This window comes from Mobula hypostoma, chromosome 3, assembly GCF_963921235.1.
Source record: "Mobula hypostoma chromosome 3, sMobHyp1.1, whole genome shotgun sequence".
NCBI classification, from domain to species: Eukaryota; Metazoa; Chordata; class Chondrichthyes; order Myliobatiformes; family Myliobatidae; genus Mobula; species Mobula hypostoma.
Genome location: NC_086099.1, coordinates 40,720,069 through 40,747,886, shown reverse-complemented (window position 1 = coordinate 40,747,886; position 27,818 = coordinate 40,720,069). Strand labels below are relative to the sequence as shown.

The window sequence follows — 27,818 nt, the reverse complement described above, 5'->3', positions numbered from 1 at the left end:
TTCAGATGGTGGAGTGATTTTGTTTTACCTGCATTTGATTCTATTCATGGATGAGATGATTTAACACATAAGACAGAAGACACTAGCATTCTTTAATTTTGTATGAGGCCTTTATTTCTGGCAAGGGGAACTGTCATAGAGGAAGGCAACAAAATGAAAATTTGTATGGCTTTTTATTGTTTATTTGTAATGTATTTACAGTTCCATGTTATCACTTTTTATATACATTGCACATTTACATGATAGAAAAAGTACAAAACTATATATTTGGATGAATTTAGATCTGTCATGTTTGAAAATATAAAATTGTATCTGCAACATAATTTTAAGCAAAATGAAAAACCTGAACTGTTTCGCATTTGTCAAAACCTTTACAGCAACAAACCAGTAAAAGTCAACCTGATTACACTTCCATAAAATGATCCTGTAACCTTACAGCTGCAGAACATCTCCAGCTGACAGCACGTTCCAGACACAGCACATTTGATCAGTTACGGTAAACAATATCTGAAGCTTTATTTACAATGTGTAACATATTCCAATAAATAAATATAAAAGGTAAAAACATGCAGATATTATAGCTAAAATCTCTAGTACAAAAGGAGAATGACCAGTCACATTTACAGCTATCATAATGCAATTTACAGTTCACTGGAAAAGTATACTTTACAGGCATCATATGTCACAATAAATTAATGATAACACTGTTCTTTTGACGAATATATTTCCAAATCATGTTGGCCTATTTTATGTATAAATTATAAACATGACAGTATAAATAAAAATCTACTAAACTCAACTATGTATACTTCTTCAAAATAAATAAGCGTACACTTATTTACAAATAAGTACACCGACACCTTCCTCTTCGCACAGGGTGAGAAAATTACCAAATCGGAAATGCTGATTTAGGAAAGATGTTATTTTCTTGCTCGTCTTCTTCATCTTCTTCTTCTTCAGTTATGGCTATGGGAGAATATAGGGTAGCTGTTGTATAAATAAGGATCACAACAGCACAGAAACTCAGTGCATGTTTTCAAATCCCTCTTACAGTCCCAATAGAGTTTCTTTTAAAGAGCCTCAAGGATGCAATTTGTGTCATTTGCTATTATGAAGTAATGTTTTATAACACCATTACTAACAGGGATGTGAAGATTCAATGATTATGTTCTATGGCAGTATTCTTCCAGTCTAACATTTACATCGTTTCCATCCATTGTATTCTTCACTGCAACTGAATTAAACCTATCTATGAACTATTTAAATAGCCTTAACATCTCAAACAACAGTGAAGCATTTGGAAGATCACTACTGTACTGCTAAGAAGGCATCAGGTTCGATTGGAATCGATGTCGAAATCTATCACTATCACGGCATGTTAATCTCTCATGGCATCTTCTTGCCCTGAACGGGAACAGGAAGCATCGTTGTCCAAGAAAACGTTGACTATTTATTAACTTTAACAGTTACTCAGAGTTGAAGCAGTAACACAACAATTCCTCACGAATCTTTTAATCAGTCTATCATATTTGAAGATACGTTGATGCCCAGTTATTTCTTAAGGAATATTACATAATCCACTGACATACCGACATCACTGGATGTTCTTCCCTCGGGGAATCATGCAAACAGTGCTCGGAAAATAAATGTACAATTGTTACAATATATTTTTAAAGTGTCTATTGTTACCACAGCAAAAAAGGCAGCATTTAATATGCGGAAGGGAGGTTTCAAGTGACGTGGGTTAAAAAAAGGATAATATCTATAGGAATAAGAAGATTCACTTGGTCAGAATATTTCATCTGCTCCTCCGAAGAAGGCGTGTGCTTGAAACACTGTCATCACGCACCCCACAAGTCCAGGCGTTTAATTCTCCAATTTCTTTAGTGAACACAGTTGCACTTTTGGAGAGACGGATAATTTCTTCCGTATATCAACATGTGACATAATCTTAAATGCGAGTGTAAAGACTGAGTTTATCATTTGACTACCCCCAGCGAACAAATCAAATCTCCCTCCACTGTCCCTTGAAATGACGAGGAACATATGCATAGTCTTAATTGGTAGATAATAGGTGGCGATACATTTGATAAGATCCTTGTCATCGGAGAGCTCGAGCTGGCAATTGAAAACCATTGACCGAAATATGGAAGAAAGAGCAAATCTTATTTTTGGCCTAAAAGTTACTTACAGTTGCAAGATCCCGTGTGTTTAATCTCCAGCAGGGTACCAGAGGAACAGGCTGAGTTTTTCATTTCGCACTCATTGGGGTAAGTGGTGTTATCAGTTGCGCACACTGGTTCATCCGAGCGTCCACCCTGACACACATTGCAAACTACGCATCGACCCCTGCCGAGCCGCCTGTCCCATAAACACTTCTTTCCAGAGCTACATTCTATGTCTTCACAGGATTTCGCTTCTAGAAGAGTAAGAGACAGAAAACAAATTTATGAAAATAATTATTCTATTAGTCTTCAATAACATCGTCATGCTCCAAGTTGTACTTTGATACAGACAAATAAGAAGTCTTCATGCATTGTGTACGTGCCAGCAGTTTGCATGCCACGATTCCATCCATAAGAGAACTGTTCTAAACTCAAGTTTGATCCCTAGGCTTTGACAGGTAGAAAGGATAGATGTTTCGTATGTTTCGCTACGATCATATATGGGAGTTAATGCAAAATAAAATTTAAAAGGAGGAGCCCCGCATCCCTGAACCTTTCCTTTGAATCACATACAAAAATAAAACGTTAACAACTTTAGAAACTGACTTTCTAAATTAGACATCCATGAGCTATACTTTTATCATTGCATCATCCAATTCTTAGAGATAACAAAAATGTACGAAACGGAGGCAGGGGTAGGCCATTCGGTCCATCGTATCTCCTCCATCGATCAATAAGATCGTGGCTAAACTTTAACCCCAGCATCAAATTCCTTAACTAAACCAATGCCCATCGATTCCCTTAATATCTAGAAACCTGCTCCTGTCATTCAAAGTAATAATTCACGTGACCAAATGCAGATTTCATCGTCACCCAAAATCACAGCTGGCTAATAAACCTTGGGAATACGTCATGCACCTTTACTGATATGGGAGCACTTGAAACCTCCTTTATAACGATTCAGTTCCTTAAAAGGCTCCAGCTCTATTACAAAGACACGGAATAATAGTTTGAGAAATATTTCTCCACTTCGAAGCATAGCTTGAAGACCATTACTTCAGAGTGAGAACTTAAAAGTTGAATTTCTTTGAATTTCATGCAATTGCAATTTTAGATTTAGTTACTTAATGTATATATAGTTTGGAAACAAAACATAGAACACAGTACAGGACAGTGTGGGCCTTTTGGCCCACGATGTGTGCCAACCTTTTAACCTACACCAAGATCAATCTAACCCTTCCCTCCCAGAACGCTCCATTTTTCTTTCATCCACGTGCCTATCCAAGAATCGTTTGAATCTTCATAATGTATCTGTCTCTACCATCATCAGCCCTGGCAGTGCATTCCACGCACTGTGTAAAAAACACACACCTCTGACATCTCACCTATGTCTTCCTCCATTGTCTATGGAAAACATATCATTGCATTATGAAACAGACTCATTGCTCTGCTTTAGGAAGTTGAAAAGATTACGTGATTAGTAAAGATGACCTTTGTGCAACGTAGGTGGCCAGTGATCTAACCGGTATCAGTGAGCTTTTCTAGGAATAATTGGAGAGGCAGTGTTTCATTTGCATTTCATTTTGTCCATTGCATACTAATAACGCCGACAGAAGGAAAACTCTTCCACGTGGACTTCAGCCTCAGCAAATTTATGCGGGTTGCACTTTGTTAGGATTTGAGTACGTACTTATACATTTCCCTTCGTATGCGACTCCAATGGACCTTCCCATCAAGCAGGTGGCACGTCTGATATGGCAGGCGCTGGCATACGTGATCCCATCATTACCGCACAGGTACTGCTCCGGACTTGAAGGTTCAGGGCAAATCCTCGTGTTACACATCACACAGTAGGCACTGTTCGTCTGATCTACCACACACACCGAGCTGCCTGGACACAAGACATCCCGGCAAGTTTCTGAAAAAGAAAGGAAACACTAAAAAAATGTGAAATGTGCATCTGTTGAAAACAATCATTAGCAGTCGGCTGCGTTGATCTTTTTGAGGACCGACTTAAGGTCAAAATGTGCTTATGCACAGCAATCCTAAATATGCAAAAACTATTTAGTAGACAAGAATTCGAACCATAATTAGCCAAAGAATGAACCACATACATATTTAAAATCAAATATGTGTGAAATAAATCATTCAAAAGTCGACTCTGCATTTGAGTCGAGAAATTCGTTATTTGGTACTGTTTAAGCGAGCTTCCTTTTCAGTTCCTGAAAGACGTTGCCATTGAGCGTAATCCTAGCGCACACGTACTTCTGCATTTGCCTTGGTACTGGACCTCCAGTTCGGGATGTCCTTTGCATCTCGCCTTCAGGAGAACGCACTCGTCTTTGTAAGTTTTCCCGTCGGTCCCGCATACAGATCCTTTCCAGGTGACGTTGGAGCAGTCAGGGGCACAGACACATCGAGGCTTGTTCTTCTTGTTCATCTTGCACCTTTTACCAGGCCCGCAGTCGACGTTATCGCACGTTTCTGGAAAGAAAATGACACAGATGCAATTGTCTGCAGACCCTTTCAACGCAGCAATTAAGAAAGGGAAATTGAGTCAGTTGTTCTTGTTAGCCAAACTAATCACATAACCATCAAGTGAGAAATGTACTTTAATGTTATTTTCCTGATTGTTAATATTAAGCAGCCGCCATCTTATTAGTTCTGCATACTGAGAAGATTCAAGCCACTCCACCTAAATTAAACTCGAAAGCTATTTATGCTTGTTAGACTTTGAGGAATTGTCACTGACAAGGTGTATATCAAAGTATATATTAGAATTGTTTAGCCACTACGCGCAAAATACACATTGTTCGAATTTTGATTTTAAAGATATATTGATGCAAAAGATTTCGATTCACGGAGACTAACAAAGGTGTACCTTTACAAGGCGTGCAGGCAGGGGCTCCTCCGTTAAAGATGATCCACCGAAAAAGTGTGCTAGATGGGACGTCATCCTCAGTCCAAGCCGTACCCAGTCTTCCACTTTTGCAGCACTCTTCCCGGTTGACCCCAGTCATATAGAGGACTTGGCATTTGCCATTTTTGGCTTGCTGTAGCCAGCAGTTCCCAGCTGCAACGTACAGTCATATTACTGTCAGGTCTACTGATCTAACACGTGCACTGTTACAATAATGTTTACTTCAAGTATTTTGCATCAGTCGATGTAAAGCACAGAAGCTGAAGTAATCGACATGTCCCAGCGGTAAGCTTGTGACATTTTTGAATATCACGCTTGTTAAGTTATCTGGCTCCAAATCATCACAAGCTGAGTACCGCATAGGCGTGATAGGGTTGAAAGAAAAGCGCTGTCGATTAGGCACATCGATACTGAGCTCCCAGAAAGAACCACATCGGCAGGGAATGGTATGACGAGCTACTCGTCATTTAGGCGTGAAAAAAAATCTGGGGGCTGTCAGTTTGACAGCATCTACCAAGCATCCCAAACCTCAACGGCAGGTATCGATAAATCATGATCTCGTGACATTATTTATCGACATTGTCACTCAGGAATAGAAACGATCGCAGTATTCCTGTATTCTAAACATGTCTGACTCTGCTGCCTCTTCTGGAGAGTCTAGACGCGGTTGATACCGCCTAATATAAATCTCTTTATCTTATATGTATAGCGTGTTTGGTTATACTATAACTTCTATGTTAGCAATATAACCGGGGCTTATTATAAGACACGTGGCAATTATTTCCACTGGACCAAAAATATTAGTTCAGTGCTTAAGTAATGCTGCAGTTCAGCGTGATACAGCGATTTAACTCACCTCCACTCACCCTACCGGACGCTTACGCGACAGTTCATATGCCGATCAATGGAGCGTTTTTCCTCTAAGTAACACCCTTTTGATTTTACTAATTGAATAAAGACCTACACGACGTTGTTTCCAAGGGTCCAAACTCAATTTCCTATTTATTTTCTACGTGAGTCCATGGAATGTCCACACAGGTAATGCGATTTGCACCTTACAATTCAGCGCGATTTTGTTTCAATAAATGTGAATAAAGTACAGAAACACGTGTTCGAAAGGTAACTTGCTACGTCGCATTGTATCCTGCGAGTCTTGAACTAGAAACAAAATGTAAGTACGCTTTGTGGATTATCGTCAGGTTTTGTGGTATGTCCTCCCAGAGAGAAAAAATTACACGAAGCGCAAGTTGAAACAAACTTGAAACTAAGAGCCGTATTTACAAATCTAACAACAGAGAGCGAACTCTTCCCATTCTGTTTTTAACTTACCCTGCACTCGGTCGTCTCCAATGGTGAGGAAGATAGAAAGTAAAAAAACGCGAGACACAGCTCTGTTGCTTAGCATCCTTAACATTGTTGCACTCAGTTTCGCCGCAGATAAGTACTGATCTGAGAACGCCAGTCTAGTCTGATCGCAGAGTTGAATGAACGTCAAACTGTGAATGCAGTCACTCTTAAATATTTTGGCTGAAAAGGGTCTTGGCTGGTCTGTTTGGTGGGCGGTCTTCTGATGGCATGGTAATGTGCTTGGCAGGCTGGGGGAGGAGGAAGTGATCAAAAAGTTAAGGTGGACGGAAACTTAATCAGGTGACATTTCACCGCCTTCCCTAAAAGTTCTATAAAATCTCAGTCAATTAAACCACAAATATAAGATATAGGATTATGATCTGCGCGCCGGGTTGCAGGTGACACGACACTATAAGCTAATGGCGGGATAATGTGGCAATGAACGAAGTTATCCCTACTGTTATTCTTCACGTACTTATAGTACGATCTTGGATTTTCTTTTGCTCTTGTGCCAGTGTTAGCATTATATGATAACGATAGAATAAATACTAAAGAAGGTATGTACTTTATTTCCCAGAGGTGTTTATTCTCAGCAAGATATGCATCATTTGAGGGCAAATATTATCCGTCCTAATCAACACCCCCCCCAACAAAACATATCATATTTAATGAATTCCAGCATTAAAGGTACGGTTCCTATCGTAGCGCAATAATAACAAGACATATAGTCAATATCGAAGTTTCGTCTAAAATCTACGAGTAGGAGGTTTGTTTACATGGAAAGCAAGTTACTATCATAATTGACCTCCTTAAGTTCAGTCTCAAAACACACAGGGGGAGATATTTTTTTTACTGCAATATTGGCTTAGAGGATCAGTGCAGAGTTTGTTAGTAATTTATGGCCATCTGACTGCTTCGGTGGGACCAATCAACGTATTAAATAATAAAATAGGGAATCAGAAATGAAACCAAAGAAACTGATACCGTGCGTGCATTCTGCTATTTCATATGAGAAAAGCAGTTAGATTTAATATGCAGAACTGGCAAAGTTTCACGTCTATTACTGGATCAGACTTCGCATGTCTATGAAATGCCGTAGGCGGTCTCCTATTCTCATTTAGGAGATTGTGACATCGAAAGTCGAATCTTCGTGTTGCTCAGTGAAGTCACTTTTGGCAAGGAAGGATAAGTATGTGGGAAACCTTCCTCCAGGAAAAGATAAAACGAATGATCCGATTTAAATCGTGATCGCTCTTAATCCCGGGCAATGTTTTAGTTGTGATAGGTGTATGGACCTCACTCGAAATAACTCGGTGATAACAGACGTTTTCCACCAGCTGCGGGATATAATGGTAATCTTTTAATAAAGACTTATTACAATAGGCTCTTTATAATAAATGCCAGAAATGCAATCGTTCTAATATTAGAGTAGACAGTTGTTTGGGTGACCGTAGTACTTATCACACAAGAGCGTTCAAAATAGACATCCCAATAAAAGAAGACCCTTGGCGTCATCATACATACAACAAAAAAAAATCACCTTCTCGATACAGCAAATCCATGTGAATCATTTTCGGGCTCAGCACCTCGGAACTCCAGTCCCTGCATCTGGAGCATCCTGGATTGTTGTTCCACAACATGGCAATTCTGACCTATTAATTCTCTCTTTTTTGGGAAAACGTTATGCAGCCCCCTAACGATTCAAATAGGGTAACTGCAACTGAAAGGGCCAGTCGCCCCCCACCCCCCACCCCCCCCACCCGACCCAAATGACTAAATGATTTCCACTCTCAACAACTGTTTCCATTGCTTTGTCATAGCGGTGGAGCGTCAAATGAAAGCGGAAATATTGCGAGTCACGTTTTCAGATTACAGTTCAGAGGCCTGAGTTTGGATTCATTTCGACAAACATGAAATTATATTTAACGGCACGAACAGCCTTCCATTCCTAAACCGGTTTTAGGTTTAGAAAATGGCACTCGGTTGAGGCGGGATAAGCTTCACAGGATTTAATTTACGATTTTAAATAAAACCATTAAAAGGTGCTAATATGTGATCGATCGACCTTCACTGCACACAATGCTTCCCGGTGGTGTCATTAAGAATTTGTTTCGTGGAGAGGGAAATGGCTTCTAATCAAAATCTTCACTACCCTTTAGCGGACAGGTGATCATCTTTGGTCTTCAACAGGGAATATTTACTGCGCACATTTCACATTTTTGCCTGATAAATCTCAAACACAGCACTGCTTATCAGCACCTGTAGTTGAATCAGAAACTTTAATCAAACTTGAACCAAGGTAGAACATTGACAGAAAAATGGAAGCGCAAACTGGGTTGAAATTCAGATTATGTGTTAGTAAGAGATGATCGTGGCCGGATAGATCGGCGCAAGCAGAGAATAACATCAAGTTTAGAGAAGATGAATGGAGATAAATGTAAGCAGAGTTCACGAAAAGGAAAACACAGGGACATTGCATACAGCGAGATGGCCGCGAAGCTAGGGAAATGTGAGAGGCTATTAGAGATGCGGAGCGCTGAAAAATTAGGGGAAAAAAACATTCGGATTGAAACGCAGCCTCTGTGTAGGTCTTGTGTAAAACCAAAGTGAGACACCTGGAGGACGAAAGTTGCATGCGCTCATCCACCTTGACAACGTGATTTCAGGAACTCGACAGGTACGCTTCCAATTTCAGTTAATATCATTCTATTTATGAATTCCAACTTGTATTAAAGCCATTATTTTGATGTGAACTGGGTTTATTTTTTTAACCGTAATAGTTTACGACTTAGTGTGTAATATACGTCCTATCACAATTTATAAAACAAATTATTGAACTTTTCTGTTTCATTCCCGGTTCTATATCTGGATCATTAATACATCTTTATAAATTAAACTACTCCCCATTCTTAAAATACGACAGGACTTGATTTCTCCTGAAGTCCAAACTTTGCTAGATCGAAATTATTTATCAATTCGTTTTTCATCGGACCTCTCAATGAATAAAGTATAAATCTTTGCTAACAGAGGCCTAGTTGAAAGGATGATACAGATTAACAAATCCTCCTAAAATAATATTGGCTGTGTGTGCTAAAGTCTGTACAAATATTGCACCGTAAATTCTTATGCATTACTGAAAGAAAAAAAAGAATTTCAGTGTCGACGGGCCGTCTTAATTTACTGCCTATTGGCTGTACAGAAACAACTGCTCTATTGATAACTGATAGTGTGCTTTATTATTTAGTTGCTGAGTATTATTTAAAATCGAGTTATATTAAAATCAAGCGTTTAGGTTTTCTGCTTGTAGGCAATTCAGAATTTATATTTGAAAATATTCTTCTCTACACGCTATTAAATTAGTGCTACAGAATGTATTTATTACTGTTGCTGCTCTGCACGTACAAGAGTGATATTTATGAAGTTATATCCACGGGAAATATTTCTTACAAAATAATAAATCATTCAAAAAATAAGTGTAATGTGAACATGAGGTAATGAAGTCTGGCTAAATCAAATTCGGTTAAATGTGAAAGCGTTTCCTTTTATGGTTTCAGAGGGTATTATCTTCTTACAGACATATTCTAATGTACTGTTATGAAAATACAGTATACAGTGTATCAAGGGCACACACCATCAAGTAGAACAGGTTACCAAACTGTTTGCGGAGTGAAATGCTTGTTCATTTGACACGATTTATTCAGACTCGATCAGATCCGATCCAAGTACGTCCAAAGCACAAATCATTTCATGTCCGTCATCACCCATGGGTAGAAATGGAAGCAAACGTAAGGCGTCGCGCTGAACTGCCACTGATCAACTAATGATGAATTCATAGCAGACCAGTGCGACCTCACAGGAAGAAGTATGGAATTTGTCCCGATGGCGTTTACCATTTTAAGGAACCTGTGCATGGATACGCAATTATATCCAGTATCAAAAATGATTCCACACTCCGGACTGTTTTATCTAACACCCACTTTATTGAATTTCTTGTTTTCGAGATCAAGAAAAATCCCACATGAGTCAATCAATGTGTTTGGGCATATTCGGATATTGTAAATCACTATGAAGTAAATCGGGTAATTATGTGTTCAGAGGACCATTTTACTCACCCTGCGACATAATTCTTATTAATTATTCGTCTGTATAAAACAAACATAGAAACGAGTAACTAACGTGCGTGGCCACTGGCAACATCAATTTCAGTACTGGTCTTTATTATGTTTACCGTACAGGTACTTCATTTCTGAAAGAGAAGGACATACGGAAGTAAACAAAAAGAAAACTGCGGCAAAGATTTTATCAGTGACATTTTCCAGGACTTTTTAACATTTCTGTTGTCAATAAACCAGATAGAAAACGATCTGAAGTTCGACAAACTGAATTTCCCCTCCTGTATGATGTATTAGTTATGAAATAAATATTAACAGCTTAATTTCATGTCAGCATTGGTCAACTTATTAAAGTGACTAAAAAGGATTGGTCCACTATACCTAAAATCATAATGAATTTTAATTAGTTTCTGACCTTTGAAATTTAATAGTTACGCTTTCAGAGTACAAATGGTATTTGGAGGAAATGGTTGCCGAGTTTACTCTTAAAACAACATTAGAACCTGGATGTAGTTTCTCAATAGATTAGGATGTGAAAGTAGACAATGGACAGCGTACTTTGGTTGTGCATAACTTGTATCTGGTCTCATAATGATTTACACTGACGCTGCAATATTACGCATACCCTCCAAAGCACTAGTGAATCGTTTTCCAGATAACGCCTTGTGAAACGCCAATGACATTTCATTATAACTTACTACTGCCATTTTCTTTTAATCTTTAATACTCGTTCTGTGCTTAATGGAACATATTTTAACAACATCTGACCCGACTAGCGAAGGATTCAATTGGAAGCAGAGGAAACCAATTAATTGGTTTCCACTAACAGACCAATAAGGTGACAGAGGATGACAAAACGATTACCGACCGGACGAATCAGACGGAAAAAAGCTACCCAGAGCAAAAATTAAAATGAATAAAAGAACTTTATTGAACATAAACCTTGAATAAAATACATTTAACGTCAGACCTCAGTGTAATCAGACGTAACTGAGCACACAATAATGGTTTGCACCAGCCGCTGGATTCATGAAGTGTAATCACTGGGAAAGTGAAAGAATCCAAAATTCTGAAAGCAAAATGCGGCTTTCTGTTACTGATAAATCACAACCCGATAATACTCAATGGCAAACCTTTGGTGTAATCAAGACAAAATCTGTCTCTTTTTTTTGGTAGAAAAATGAGTAGAAGCACAGAATTAAATCCTCAAAACACATAAAATAACAGGAATCTGGTTTACAGAAGGATGTGCTCAGTTCAGCTGGCGATCCAAAGTACAATTATCAGCAATATTTCATCTATTATCAAACAATCTTTCATGGGAGTGGAAGTCAGCAACAATGCTTAATCTTCCTTCATGTAACTATAAAGTGAAGAAAATTGTAGAACAGTAGATTTAGTCCTGAACTTTTTAATAAGCCATCACAGTTACTCATCCTAGAAATCTTTCTGGCTAAAGAAAAGATTCCATCATAAATCATCTCAGCTTTGGAAAATTAACTGAGCATCTCTAAAACATTTATTGTAATACAAACCTGATGTAAAGTTAAAATAAAAATCTAAAAAGAGGTAAACTGAGGTTCAAGTCGGATACATTTATGAATTTACAAATAAAATCTGATGTGGAAAAAAATAGAGCAGGACATATAACATAAGTCTGTAGAAATGCAAAAATGGACTATTCCTGATCATTGACCAAGGTGAGGCAATTGTGCTATGTGAAGAATACTTAGTGTTATGATCAGTTTCTCATATGAATACCATAAAAGCTCAACAAATATGTATTTCATTGATGTGCAGCTGGATACATGACATTCCTAGCCTACCAGCACACTCGATTGCACCATGCAAGGCTCATTATGTTGCATCTGTTTCAAGTATTTTGGTTATGGTCTTCATATCCATTCAGCCTGAACATATTTATTAATCATAATCTGGTAATTTATCCCTGTTGCCTTCTACCCAACACACGGCAGTTCATGATTGATGCTTAATTGTGTAGATATTGCACCTCCTTCGACATCATTTGGTTACTGAGTTCAATTGCCAGAGGTGAGCTTCTCCAAGTAAATACAATGTTTAGGTTATAAAGTTAAATTAATGCACATGAATTCCATGACTGGAATGAAAGCACTTTGGATCAACAAGTGCAGTGGCAATGAATATAACCCTTTTAAAGGTTTTGCTTTATTCACCAAAGGCACCCAATAAAATAAATGATCTCAGTTTACATCTGTCAAAGTTTCTACTGATAACATTTGCAGATCATGTTAAAGGTGAGTTAGGCCTGCTGGACTGTAGACTTCGTTGTGATTTTCTTAAGGAGCTGTGAGATCTATCAACCTTTGTTATGATTGTTTTATGGATTCGAAATTTCCGAAATGCTTTCTGTATTGTCATGGCGGCCTTGATCTCTTTTCGTATCATTAGTGTAGTTGTGGTTGTTTCCATGGTGCTACGAATTGGGAATATTTTTGTTGACATTTTAAAAACATCACCACTTAGCTTTTTCAAGGGCTCCGACTGAGTTACCTTTCCGACAATTACAGCACTTAGAGCTTCGAGGACATCCAGGCAATGTAACTTATTGCCATCAGTTAGTGGTAGATTCAGAGCCGCAAGTTTAACTGCATTGGGTTTTGGTATTCGTAAAGGAGATTTCAGCTCATTTAGGAAATCAGATAACTGATCGTATGTGATGAATTGTGTAGCCTTCACATCATAGTTACTCCAGACCTCATAAAACATGTCAACATCTTCATCGGTAACTCCAGCAAGTTCTTGTTCCTGGGCTTCATGAAAGTTTTCTAATATAACAGCTACATACATATTGATGATCACAATATTTGCAACAACAATATATGATGTCATGTACATGAATGATACAAATTGACGCTGTACATGAGAATTAATCATCACATGAAGGATCTCATTCCATGCAGCAGCCGTTGTCAATCTAAACAGAAGCATCATACTGTTTCCAAAAGTTTCAAAATTTACCATGTCATTTATTGGAGGTTCTCTTGGTAGATCCCGAAACAAACTCATGCCTAATATTGAATAAATAAACATTACAAGACCCAACAGGAGTCCAATGTTGAAAAGAGCTGGGATAGATATGACTAGAGTGAAGAGCAGCTTCCGAATTCCTTTTAAAGATCGGACCAGCCTCAACAATCTTGCAAGTCTTACAATTCTGAACACTCGCAAAATAGTTGGGGAAACACCTTGCTTTTTGGATGCAGATGAATCTAATGCAATTCCTGAAGGAATGAAGACAGCAAAATATTAGTAAAAGGGGAAAATGAGTGGTTAAATTCCAAAGTAACAAAGCATACAGTAAATGTAAGCATAAATTATCCCATGAATCTGTCACATTTAGAATTGACTAAATCAAAGCAAACTGATTCTGAAAGTAACAAGGTGAACAATGATGTACATTTATTATACCTTATAATCAAAGATTTTCAAAGTATTCAATGGTTCAATTCAATATCTGAGAATGTATCAGTATTCAAGCTGAAACATCCACGAAACAGAAGAGTATCATAACAAACTTTTTGCACATTTTAAAATAATCGGCAGATATATTTATTTCTACAATTTTCTGGTTAGAAAGGAGATACAGTGAATGTATTGACTTCTGACAGGGTGTACAAAACAAGTACTACTAATTATTGGTAGATGTATTGAACAGAATTATACTTAACCTTAAAAGTTTGTTAAAATAATTTTTTACTTTCCAAGTTATGTTTTGTTTTTATTGGTCTTTATGCCTTAAATGTAATTTATCATCAAATTGATGCTTCAAAGAAGAGATATGGATTTTTTTTACCTTAAGAGGATGGGAGAAAAGGGAAAATAAATTGAGAGCTTCCAACAACGATTGTATATTCCAGAAGTCCAATATTGAATATTTATATTGGATTAAATGTGTAAATATTATAATAAATCAATGAGAGCAGTATGAGTAAAGAGTTAAAAGGCGGGTCAAGAGTACCAGGCTTATGGGAATTCCACCACCTAGAAAACAACTTTCAAGTGATCTTGAAATAGATCCTTCATCACCGATGAATCAAAATCCTGTACAATTCTACTTGATAACACTTTGTCATGAACTACAGTGGTACAATATTGCAGGTCAATACCGCCTTCTTAATGACAGAAGTTGGCATTAAATCCTGGCCTTTTCAACCATGAATAGCAAATTTAAAAATTTTATTACCTCGCAGCAGCATATATGGCAGAGGAAGGGGAGAATATAAAATATGCTGGTATAAAAGGAAGCTCGTATTAAATCAGGAATGGTAACTCACCAAGATTAACAGAAGCAAATTAACAGTCAGGCAGAAAGTAAAAGTACAAGAGTTAGAATTTCCAAGAATTAGGAAGTTTACATTGCAGGTTTATAATACTTATTTATATATATTGTTTTATTTATATTTCTATAAATATTTGTATAGAACAATACTTATATTTTTTCAAACTTATCTTGATTCAGCATCAATCTCTATGGATTGAAAATCCACAAATATCAGAAAAATGAAGGACGGAAACCAAAGAGTAACAGAGTAGTTAGGCTGAGTTCTATCCCAGGGAAATAGTTAACGTCCATTATGTTCACTGGACTGATACCTGAGATGGTGGGGCTGACATATGAAAAGAGACATGTATTCACTAAGCTTGTATTCACTAAAATTTAGCAGATCAAGAGGGAATATTTGAGAAACTTACAAAAATCCTAACAAGAGTGGATAGATTAGATTTATAAAAAAAGAAAGGGAAAGGTAATTAAGATGGAGATGAGGAGAACTTTCACCTCCCAGAGAGCAGTGAACCTATGGAATTCTGTATCACAGATGGTGAATGAAGCCATATTCCAGAAGAAAGTTGATATTTTTTTCGGGGCTAACAGGATCAAAGGATATGGGAAAAAGGCGGAACAGGGTATTGGATTTGGATGATCAGTCAAAATTGATGTGCCAGTAGGTTGTGCCTGAGTAAAATAATCAGAATGTTCAAAAAAATTACTAAAAGGTGTATGAAGGTTGTTTATATGTGTTTTCTAATCACCTTCAATAAACTTCAGACTCAAGATTCAGGTAAATTATTGACTGGAATGCATGTAATAGTGATTGCACTCAATTTGGGAGGATGTGACTGATGTTTCCCAGTAAGAATCATTGTTGGAGCTTAAAGTATTCCCTTTTGAAAATAAACTGTAACAACGTCTGCACTGTACAGATGAATAAAAGCATATCACATGATTTTACATATATTATGTTGGCTTCTATCTTCCACATCTGGCTGAAGGCACAACGAAATTAAAAACCAGTCAATCCTAAATAATTTGAGCAGAAGGGATTGCACAATATTAAAATATAGAGATAGTCAAGGTATTTCCTTGATACAATTTGTATACCACAAGGAATCCACCATCATGCAGTGGCACCCATCGCATTTAGTGGAGACGCTGCCACACGGTGAGAGACACTTGAGTTCCATCCCTTCTGTCAATCACCTGTGTGTTCTCCTTATGTATGTGTAGATTTCCTCTAGGAGATCTACTTTCCTTTCATATCCCAAACACATATGGGTTGGCAGGTTAATAGGTCATTGTAAATTGCATTTCCTCTGTAGATGAGTGGCAGAACTGATGACAATGTGGGGAGAATATAAAATGGGATTAATGTAAGATGAGTTGTTGGTCAGGGGACTGATGAGCCCGTTTCTGTGTTCTATCTTTCTTATTAAGCACAAATGAAACAAATGGGATCCAACACCTTATATGCTGTTGAGTGCTCCACGTACCTTAGAGGGGTGAAATTTATAACGTTTTAATAGGTGCATCTTGTAACAGTGAATTGTAAATCTAGTCTGGTATCTTACAAATTAGATATGCAGAATAAATATCAAGAGTAAACAGCATATTTTCCAAAGAAATGCACATGTCAGTGACATCACTCCCTTAAGAACAACGTAAGTTTGATTATTTAAAACAATGATAATGGAAAACTGACTTCAAAAGAAGTCTTTGCTTATTTTCTATGGAGGGGAAGAAGATTCAGTTTGCTTGCAGTCCTGGATTCCTTCTGGTTGATGGTTGCCTGGTCCATCTGACAATGTAGCACTAATTCTATCATCCCCAAATCAGTTTTCCTTCACTCCCATTCACATGTAAATGAGATATTAAAATAATCTGCAGATGCTGGAAATCTAAAATAAAACTAGAAGATTCGGGAAATATTCAACAGGCCAGGCCACATCAGTGGGAAGAGAAACAGTAGTAACATTTCAGTTCTGACCTGAAACATGGACTGTGTTTCGTTTTCCACACATGCAGCCTGATCTGCTAAGTACTTCCAGCATTTTTCTCTTTTTATTTTAGGTTTCCCTAGAAAACCTTGCCTAAAGTATTTTTATTTATCACAGAAGAAGGTTAACAGTAAATGTTACTTACCTACAAGGGAAAGAACAACAACTAGAAAATCAAAGATATTCCATGCTTGAGTGAAGTAGTATTGTCGTTGGCCCAAAAGTTTTAAAATTGCTTCAACAGTAAACAGAGCGGCAAATATTACGTTGAACCGATTTAATACTAAGGCAAACATTTTTGATTGGCCATAATGATCACATGCCATCACCAACACATTCAGTGTAATCAAACCAATAGTGAATGGTTCAAACCATTTGTTGCTCACAAGTCTGTAGAACTTGTAAAGTATTATATTCTAGGGAAAAGAAATTAATAATTAGTAACAAAGTATTGCATTAATTCAACTAACACACAAAATGCTGGTGGAATGCAGCAGGCCAGGCAGCATCTATATGAAGAGGTACAGTCGACGTTTTGGGCCAAGACCCTTTGTCGGGACTAACTGAAAGAAGAGATAGTAAGAGATTTGAAAGTTGGAGGGGGAGGGGGAAATCCAAAATGATAGGAGAAGACAGGAGGGGGAGGGATGGAGCCAAGAGCTGGACAGGTGATTGGCAAAAGGGGTACAAGGCTAGAGAAGGGAGAGGATCACAGGACGGGAGGCTTAGGGAGAAAGAAAAGGGGAGGGGACCACCAGAGGAAGATGGAGAGCAGCCAAGGAGTTATTGTGAGAGGAACAGAGAGAGAAAAATGAGAGACAGAGAGAGAGAGAGAAAAAGGGAAAAATAATAAATAAATAAATAAGGGATGGGGTAAGAAGGGGAGGAGGGGCATTAATGGAAGTTAGAGAAGTCAATGTACATGCCATCAGGTTGGAAGCTACTCAGACGGAATATAAGGTGTTGTTCCTCCAACCTCCAACCTTGTTTTATATACTTAAAACAAGTTGATTTTGCAATCATTTCATGCTGATTTATATTCCACTAATACAAAAATATTACATATAAAAATCCTGAAACAGTATGAAGTCCACTGTAAAGTAAAATGAATTTTCTGACAGAGAAATCAATGCTCTCCTCTCAATATGCAATTAACCTGAACTAATATGAACTTGTGGTGGTTGTATGGGAACTGCATGTTCAGATCTCCTGATGTGATTTTTGGGACCAATCATCACTAATTGTGATATTGTTGGCATTAGTACTAATACATACTTCTAGTTGTCTAAAACACCTGCCAACAATAACCAAACCTTGCTCTAAAATGGGGAATACTCAGGGGTTGCAAATATTATGGAAATCATTCCTTAGAGGAGGGAATACTATGGAAAATAGTATACAAAGAAGAGGAACCACAGCTAACAAAGGAGATGGAGAGATGTTCATTACTGATAGAGAAGAAAGAAGCCCCCATTCATCAGTGGAAGAAGTTCCAGAGGAGTGGATGGCAGGTCGAACTCCTGAGACACGTATCCAAATATGGGAAAACATTTATAGAGCAGTTCAGCACAGTACAGGGCCTTTAACCTGTCCTTTTCCCCATAACCTTTATCCTACTCCAAGATCAATATAATTCTTCCCTCCCATATACCCTTCATTTTACTTTTGTCCATGTGTAGTCTTTAAAATGCTCCTCATGTATCACCAATCTTGGCAGCCCATTCCATGCACCTACTAATGTCTGTGTAAAAATACCCATCTCTGACATTCCCCCTATACTTTCCTCCATACACCTAAAGGTTATATCGAAATTTTATGCCAACTTGCATGAGCCATTTTAACTCTGGGAAGAAAAGTTTCTGGCTGCCATTTGATCAATGCCTCTTATCATCTTGTATACCTCTATCAAGTCATCTCTCATCTTCCTGCTCTTCACCCGAGCTCAACCTATCCTCATAAGACATGCTTTGTAATCCAACCTTCATCCTGGTAAATTCCCTCTGCGTCCCCTCTAAAGCTACCACATCATCCCTATTCTATAATGAAGTGACCATAACTGAACACAATACTTCAAGAGTAGTCTAACCAGAGTTTTATAGAGCGGCAACATTACTTTATAGCTCTTGAACTCAGTCCATGACTAATGAAGATCAACACATCATATATCTTCTTAACCATCCTATCAACTTGTTCTGCAACTTTGAGATATCTATAGACAGGAACCCCAAGATCCCACTGTTCTTCTGTTAAGAACCTTGCTGTTAACCCTGTATTCTGCAGTTTGACCTTCTAAATGAATCTCTTCACACTTTTCCAAAATTGAATTCCATCTGCCACATTCAGCCCAGCACTGCATCTCATCAATATCAGAAGGGTTGTATGGAAACTATTATTACCATTTTTCTTAACAACTAATTTCATTACTTAGCCTTATAGGTTAGATTTACCACAGTACATAATTATCTATTTAAATGTTTATTTTGCCTTTATATCATCTCAATGTGTACTTAAGAATGTATAAATAATTGTAGTTTTATACATATAAAAAAATGGAAAAGGTTATATGTGTGAAAAAAGTACATGATAATTGTGAACTCCTTATCCAAATAAAAATAAAATTAAAAAAAAAAGAATAGTAACTGTACACAAGATCAATGAAAGAGCAAGAGCATAGAAGGCAACAAACTGTTAAAACACAACTATAAATGAATAAATTGCAATAAATAATGAGAGCATGAAATAACAAGATAAAGAGTCCTTAAAGTGAGATCATTGGTTGTGGGAACATCTCAATAGATGAGTGTAATTATCCTCTTTTGTTCAAGAGTCTGATGGCTGAGGGGTAGTAACTGTTCTTGAACCTGGTGGTGCGAGTCCTGAGGCTCTTGTATCTTCTGTCTGATGGTGGAAGCGAGAAAGGAGCATGGCCTGGGTAGTGAGGATCTCTGATGATTGATACTGCTTTCCTACAACAGCATTTCATGTAGACGTACTCAATAGCAGGAATTCCCCGAACAGATCTCGGCAGAACACCACTAGTCACATACCTCCAGGCAGAATATCCTCTATATACTATCACCCTCTGCCTTCTATGGGCAAGCCAACTCCAAATCCACACAGACATGTTTCACTGGATTCCATGCCTCCTGGCTTTATGAATGGGTCTATCATAAGGAAATTTGTCAAATGTCTTACTAAAATCCATGAATACCACATCCATTTCGCTGCCTTCACCAATTTGCTTTGTCACTTCTTCAAGAATTAGAACATAGAACATAGAACGCTACAGCACAGTACAGACCCATTGACCCATGATATTATGCCGATCTTTTAACCTACTCTAAGATCAATCTAACCAATAATAACAATCTAATTGAATCAGGCCCGTGAGGCACAGTTTGCCCCTCACAATGCTATGTTGAGTATCCCTGAATGGATTATGCTTCTTCAAGAATCCTCTGCAATAATTTTCCCACCACTGATGTAAAACTCACTGGTCTATAACTCCCAGGGTCATCCCTTTTACCTTTCTTGAACAAAGGAATAAGATTTGTCACCCTCCAATCCTCTGGTACTATCTCAGTGACCAGTGAGGATGCAAAAAAAATTATTGCTATAGGCACAGCAGTCTTCCCAATAGTAACCCAGGATATATCCCCTCAAGTCCCAGGGACTTAACTATCCTAATGTTTTTCAAGAGTTTCAGCATATCCTCTTTCTTAACCTTGACATGTTCAAGCATAACGGCCAGTTCTACGCTGACCTCACATTTGTCAAGGTCCCTTTCACTGGTGAATACTTATGCAAAGTATTTATTAAGGACCTTTTCTATCTCCTCCGACTCAGGCATGTTTTATCCCTGATCAGCCTACCCTCACTCTAGTCATCCTTATCTTCTTCGTGGATGCATAGAACATCTTGGGCGCTTTTTAATTCTACTTATCAAAGCCTTTTCATCTGCCTTTCTACTGCAGCTCTCCTAAGTTCAGTCATAAGTTTCTCCCTGTCTACCTTGTAGCTTTTACGAGCCCTCTCTGATCCTTGCTTCCTAAACCTTAAATATGCTTCTAGAAGGCATCTGTTAGTCTTGCGAGACCATGGATCTGCGCCTGGAAAGTCTTTACTCTCCGGGGCGCAGGCCTGGGCAAAGTTGTATGGAAGACCAGCAGTTGCCCACGCTGCAAGTCTCCCCTCTCCATGACACCAATGTTGTCCAAGGGAAGGGCATTAGGACCCATACAGCTTGGCACCAGTGTGGTCGCAGAGCAACATGTGATTAAGTGTCTTGCTCGAGGACATAACATGTTCCCTTGGCTGGGGCTTGAACTCACGACCTTCAGGTAGCTAGTCCAATGCCTTAACCACTTGGCCACATGCCCACAAATATGCTTCTATATTGATCTAATCATCATGGCCAAAGATCATCACCAAAGGCACAGGAATCTTTTTCCTCGTTTCCCATAGTAATCTGGGTTATGTCCTGTCTGGGCCTGGGGGCTTATCTACCCTAATGTTTTTCAAAAGTTTCAGTACATCCTTTTCCTTAACATCATTTTCCAGCATATCAGCCTGGTCTACGCTGACCTCACATTTGTCGAGGTCCCTCTCACTGGTGAATACTGAAGCAAAGTATCGGAGAATTGGTACAACTCCATTTCCCTTCTGCAAAATCTTTATACAATTTTATTGTGTAATAACCTCATTACTCACTTAACCTCAATCTGTCTGGAGTAGGATTTGGGAATAGCATTTGTTTGTTCCACTACATCCCCATGCTTACCACCTGCTGCTTACAGTATGTCTCACAGCTTACATATACTGCCAGCTATTCAACTACAGCATTGTTACACACAAGCACAAGCCAAGGTTGGACAGAATTGCCAGCAACAGCAGCAGACTGACAGGCCTATACATGCTGGTATCAGCTCACTACCCCAGATAAGAGAACTCTCACTGTTATTGCAGTAGAAGCTGAAACTGCTAGAGATGCAAGGACCACAGAAATGATTTATGACATACCCTCCATCACACATTCCACATCTCCTTACTCCTGCAGTCTCTTTGGACTTAAGGGAAGCATAGACTTTATACTTACACCTTCTCCACCCTATCACTTTAGCCTTGTGCTTTTCTTTTCATTTAGGATCATTAAGAAATTTGCTCTGGCCCAGCGGAGTTGGCCAAACATTGAGTGAGAATGAAGGAGACATTCTTCCATTTGACATGGGGAGCTGGAAGGTGATGGGTGGAAGTGACAAAGGCTGAAGGAGGTGAATCTGATAGGAGACCACAGTGGACCTATCACCTACCATCTCTTCTCCCAACATTTTATTGCTAGCTCTCTTTCTTTCCGGTCCTGATGAAGGGGCTCAGCCTAAAACGTCAACTTTTTGTTCCCCTCCACAGATGCTGCCTGACTTACTGAGTTCCTTTTGTATTTTGTGTGAATGTTGCTCAAGATTTTCACTGTCTGCACGATCTCTTGTGTTTGTGACTCTGCCATTTGGTCTCATGTTTGGAGAAGCTAAACTAGACATAAATGAGCTGTGCATTTGATGCTAGGTTCTGAAGCATTATTATCAGACATATATGGGCCTCAGGAAAGCCAGGAGAAACATTGTGAAGAAGATTTCCCTCTCTACAGGGGAAAACTGTTGGAATGCCCGGGTCCAAAGCTGCGGATGTCCAACCTCACACAGGTTTTGCTCAGAGCTGGTGGCCACCTTTCCAGCACAGAAATTCTGGCCAAACCTATGTCTTCACTGGTGGACCCAACCACCTTGTAGGTCTGAAAGTTGATGTCTTTCCTTACACTAAAGCATAATCATTTAAAGCTTGCATGCCACTGTTGGAGGCTCTCATGACTGCCATCATGGGATCAGGTACAAGAACTGGCCTGGGATTAGTGCATGACATGAAGTTCTCTGACAGGTTACTAAAATCAATGATGTAGCACATCAGGGGAGTGGGAGTGGTTTGGGAACCTTGGAGCTGCTAGTCCCTTTCAGCATAACAGAATGGATCCTCCCAGCCTGCAGCCTGATCAGTGCCCTTGCTGTTGCTTATCCCTACCAGTCTGCCTTTATTACCTGCAGTCATGTGCCACTTTTACTTGTAAGAGACAAGATAGGAAATTAGCCTGCATGATTTGGTTGGCGTGCCTTCCTTTGCTGAAAACTAATCAGCCTGTGGAAGCTGTGGTATCAGTATTGGACTTCTGTTACCATGGGAGTGTGTGGCAGGATATTTCTGAGGCTCATTTTATATAAGGGCAGGGAGATTAAGTTGCCTTCACTGACGTCTTGCATGTGACATCACTTAACTTCTCCTTACACTGGATCCAAGCACTCAGGGTTGGACTCCTGCTGATCAGTTGCTCTGCAGCCTTCTCCTAGAAATGGAGTGCCCAGAGAACTTTCTTCCCTGGGAGAGAAGAGAGCATGTTTCATCTACAAACACTGGCAGCTCAGAAATGGGGAATCACATTCTTCTACTGACGTCCATCATTTTGAAAGATTTGTCATCTGTTGAGTAATGCCCAGAGAGACCCATTCCTCCAAGGGGAATTGTAGATTTTTGCTGATATCTAAGACTAAGGAGTGTAGTTCTAAGAATAGCAATAGTAATATTACCACTAGCTCATTTGAGTTTTTTTGGGAAAATAACTGAGATTATTAGGGTTACTTAAACGTAATTCTGACTGCACTTTAGTTTGTGAGGCCATTGTTAGGATAGGGGAATCAATTTCATTGGTGGTTTTGTTGTCATGTGTATTAATGATGGATATCCTTATCTGAAGAACATTAATAGACTCAAAGGTGTGACAATCTGCTAGTCTTATGGTCACTGTTATTGAATTTGCAGAGGTATTTAATGACTTGAATTTAAATTCTCCTCCTGCTGTTGAGTCCTTTGATACATTGCCAAGTCTCTGGCTATCAGCCCATTAACTTAACAACTATGCTACCACACCTCTCCAAGTATGCAAAACATCATACCCGAGTGTTTTGCATGACCTTTGTTGGCTCAAACAGGTGCCAGTCATACGTAGGTTGCGAGCCATGGACATATGTTCAAATACGATTAAATTTCTCCCTCATGAAGAATGCATTTGATCATTTTTATTTACTACAGAATATACACTTGTCTAATTTAAACATTTGACAATATGTCATAAACCTTGGTTCTGACACTGAATGTTATTGATTTTATCCCCAATTAAGTTAATGAACACACGTATTCATTTGACTTTCCAGTGCTGCACTCAGATGCTGTCTTTCAAACGAAACCATCAGATAGAAAGATACAGGAGCAGAATTAGGCCATTCGACCCATTGAGTCTTCTCCACCATTTTATCATGGCTGATTTATTATTCTCTCTCAACCCTATTCCCCTGCCTGCCTTCTCCCTGTAACCTTTAACACCCTTACTAATCAAGAACCTATCAACCTTTGCTTTAAATATACCCAATGACTTAGTCTCCACAGCTGCCTGTGGCAATGAATTCCACAGATTCATCATCCTCTGGCTAAAGAAATTTATCCTCATCTTTGTTCTAAAGGGACATCCTTTTATACTGAGACTGTCTCCTATGCTCCTAGACTCTTCCACTACTGGAAACATTTTCTCCATATCCACTCGTTTCAGGCCTTTCAATATTCGGTAATAAGATACAACACCAAAGCTTTGGCCAATATTTGAACCTTGATAGACTGCCGGAATATGCATGCATATCTAAGTTATTTACCTATGAATACTGTGGAATTTTGCTTCATTATTTTTAAAATGGCTTGTTAATAATTTTGATTCCAAAACGCTGCATAGAAACATAGAAACATAGAAAATAGGTGCAGGAGTAGGCCATTCGGCCCTTCGAGCCTGCACCGCTATTTATTATGATCATGGCTGATCATCCAACTCAGAACCCTGCCCCAGCCTTCCCTCCATACCCCCGATCCCCGTAGCCACGAGGGCCATATCTAACTCCCTCTTAAATATAGCCAATGAACTGGCCTCAACTGTTTCCTGTGGCAGAGAATTCCACAGATTCACCACTCTCTGTGTGAAGAAGTTTTTCCTAATCTCGGACCTAAAAGGCTTCCCCTTTATCCTCAAACTGTGACCCCTCATTCTGGACTTCCCCAACATCGCAAACAATCTTCCTGCATCTAGCCTGTCCAATCCCTTTAGGATTTTATACGTTTCAATCAGATCCCCCCTCAATCTTCTAAATTCCAAAGAGTACAAGCCCAGTTCATCCAGTCTTTCTTCATATGAAAGTCCTGTCATCCCAGGAATCAATCTGGTGAACCTTCTTTGTACTCCCTCTATGGCAAGGATGTCTTTCCTCAGATTAGGGGACCAAAACTGCACACAATACTCCAGGTGTGGTCTCACCAAGGCCTTGTACAACTGCAGTAGTACCTCCCTGCTCCTGTACGCGAATCCTCTTGTTATAAATGCCAGCATACCATTCGCCTTTTTCACCGCCTGCTGTACCTGCATGCCCACTTTCAATGACTGGTGTATAATGACACCCAGGTCTCGTTGCACCTCCCCTTTTGCTAATTGGCCACCATTCAGATAATAATCTGTTTTCCTATTTTTGCCACCAAAGTGGATAACTTCACATTTATCCACATTAAATTGCATCTGCCATGAATTTGCCCACTCACCCAACCTATCCAAGTCACTCTGCATCCTCTTAGCATCCTCCTCACAGCGAACACTGCCACCCAGCTTCGTGTCATCCGCAAACTTGGAGATGCTGCACTTAATTCCCTCATCCAAGTCATTAATATATATTGTAAACAACTGGGGTCCCAGCACCGAGCCTTGCGGTACCCCACTAGTCACCGCCTGCCATTCTGAAAAGGTTCCGTTTATTCCCACTCTTTGCTTCCTGTCTGCTAACCAATTCTCTATCCACATCAATACCTTACCCCCAATACCGTGTGCTTTAAGTTTGCACACTAATCTCCTGTGTGGGACCTTGTCAAAAGCCTTTTGAAAATCCAAATATACCACATCCACTGGTTCTCCCCTATCCACTCTACTAGTTACATCCTCAAAAAATTCTATGAGATTCGTCAGACATGATTTTCCTTTCACAACTCCATGCTGACTTTGTCCGATGATTTCACCACTTTCCAAATGTGCTGTTATCACATCTTTGATAACTGACTCCAGCAGTTTCCCCACCACCGACGTTAGGCTAACCAGTCTATAATTCCCCGGTTTCTCTCTCCCTCCTTTTTTAAAAAGTGGGGTTACATTAGCCACCCTCCAATCCTCAGGAACTAGTCCAGAATCTAACGAGTTTTGAAAAATTATCACTAATGCATCCACTATTTCTTGGGCTACTTCCTTAAGCACTCTGGGATGCAGACCATCTGGCCCTGGGGATTTATCTGCCTTCAATCCCTTCAATTTACCTAACACCACTTCCCTACTAACATGTATTTCGCTCAGTTCCTCCATCTCACTGGACCCTCTGTCCCCTACTATTTCTGGAAGATTATTTATATCCTCCTTAGTGAAGACAGAACCAAAGTAATTATTCAATTGGTCTGCCATGTCCTTGCTCCCCATAATCAATTCATCTGTTTCTGTCTGTCTTTTCCTTTTTGCATATCTATAAAAGCTTTTACAGTCAGTTTTTATGTTCCCTGCCAGTTTTCTCTCATAATCTTTTTTCCCCTTCCTAATTAAGCCCTTTGTCCTCCTCTGCAATCGATAGTCAGGCCAAGGACATAAGTCTATGCACAACTACTCTCTTGCTTTATCTTCAAAGGCTGATGCACCTTCAGCCTAAGCTGAAGTTTTTTTGATGGGTGGTTAAATCTTACATAATGTTTTAGAATGAGTCTGTGTGCGTGTACCAGTAAGGCACGCTTTCCCTGGTGGCTCCACGCCAGGTGCGCTGAGATGCAGCTCCTAAGGGACCGTGTTAGGGAACTGGAGCTGCAGCTTGATGACCTTCATCTGGTCAGGGAGAGTGAGGGGTTGATAGAGAGGAGTTACAGGCAGGTGGTCACACCGGGGCCACGGGAGGCTGACAAGTGGGTCACAGTTAGGAGGGGGAAGGGGAAGTGTCGGGTAATAGAGAATACCCCGGTCGCTGTGCCCCTTGACAATAGGTACTCCTGTTTGAGTACTGTTGAGGGGGACAGCTTACTTGGGTGAAGCAACAGTGGCCGTGCCTCCGGCATAGAGTCTGGTCCTGTAGTTCAGAAGGGTAGGGGAAGGAAGAAGAGGGCGGTAGTAATAGGGGACTCAATAGTTAGGGGGTCAGGTAGGTGATTCTGTGGACGCAGTCAGGAGATCCGGATGGTAGTTTGCCTCCCTGGTGCCAGGGTCTGGGATGTTTCTGATCGTGTCCAAGATATCCTGAAGTGAGAGGGTGAGGAGCCAGAGGTCATGGTACATATAGGTACCAATGACATAGGTAGGAAAAGGGAAGGGGTTGAAAGGAGAATATAGGGAGCTCGGAAGGGAGTTGAGAAAAAGGACCGCAAAGGTAGTAATGTTGGGATTACTGCCTGTGCCACGCGACAGTGAGAATAGGAATGGAATGAGGTGGAGGACAAATGCGTGGCTGAGGGATTGGAGCAGGGGGCAGGGATTCAAGTTTCTGGATCACTGGGACCTCTTTTGGCGCAGGTGTGACCTATACAAAAAGGACGGATTGCACTTGAATCCTAGGGGGACCAATATCCTGGCGGGGAGATTTGCGAAGGCTACTGGGGAGAGTTTAAACTAGAATGGTTGGGGGGTGGGAATCATATTGAAGAGACTAGGAGAGAGGAGGTTAGTTCACAAATAGAGAAAGCTAGTAGACAGTGTATGAGGGAGGATAGGCAGGGGACAGAGAACGGGAGCACTCAGACCGAAGATGTAGGGGAGAAGGAAAAAAATGATGACAAAGTTGTTGACACCACTAGGGATAGGCAGAGAGT

General features: G+C 39.5%; 2 protein-coding genes across 3 annotated transcripts in view; both read right to left on the bottom strand.

The window, feature by feature from the left end:
* Positions 1-138: 138 nt before the first annotated feature.
* LOC134343380 (follistatin-A-like) lies at positions 139-8,055 on the bottom strand. Of its 2 annotated transcripts, XM_063042084.1 has the most exons (7): positions 7,973-8,055; positions 6,415-6,680; positions 5,047-5,238; positions 4,431-4,649; positions 3,856-4,083; positions 2,192-2,419; positions 146-966 (listed from the first exon to the last, which is right to left on the bottom strand). In XM_063042084.1, the coding sequence occupies exons 1-7, from the start codon at positions 8,047-8,049 to the stop codon at positions 887-889; spliced, it is 1,290 nt and encodes a 429-aa protein (XP_062898154.1). In that variant the 5' UTR covers positions 8,050-8,055; the 3' UTR covers positions 146-886. The 2 variants fall into 2 exon arrangements, with proteins under 2 accessions (XP_062898155.1, XP_062898154.1); XM_063042085.1 differs by lacking the exon at positions 5,047-5,238 and having other exon boundaries at positions 139-966.
* A 4,754-nt stretch (positions 8,056-12,809) lies between these two features.
* The window catches only part of LOC134343336 (sodium channel protein type 9 subunit alpha-like), a 144,054-nt gene continuing 129,045 nt past the window's right edge, over positions 12,810-27,818 (bottom strand). Inside the window, exons 19-20 of the mRNA XM_063042020.1 lie at positions 17,005-17,275; positions 12,810-13,807 (exon numbers count right to left, since the gene is read on the bottom strand). Coding sequence (XP_062898090.1) covers positions 12,810-13,807; positions 17,005-17,275 — 1,269 coding nt within the window. The remainder of the gene's footprint in view (positions 13,808-17,004; positions 17,276-27,818) is intronic.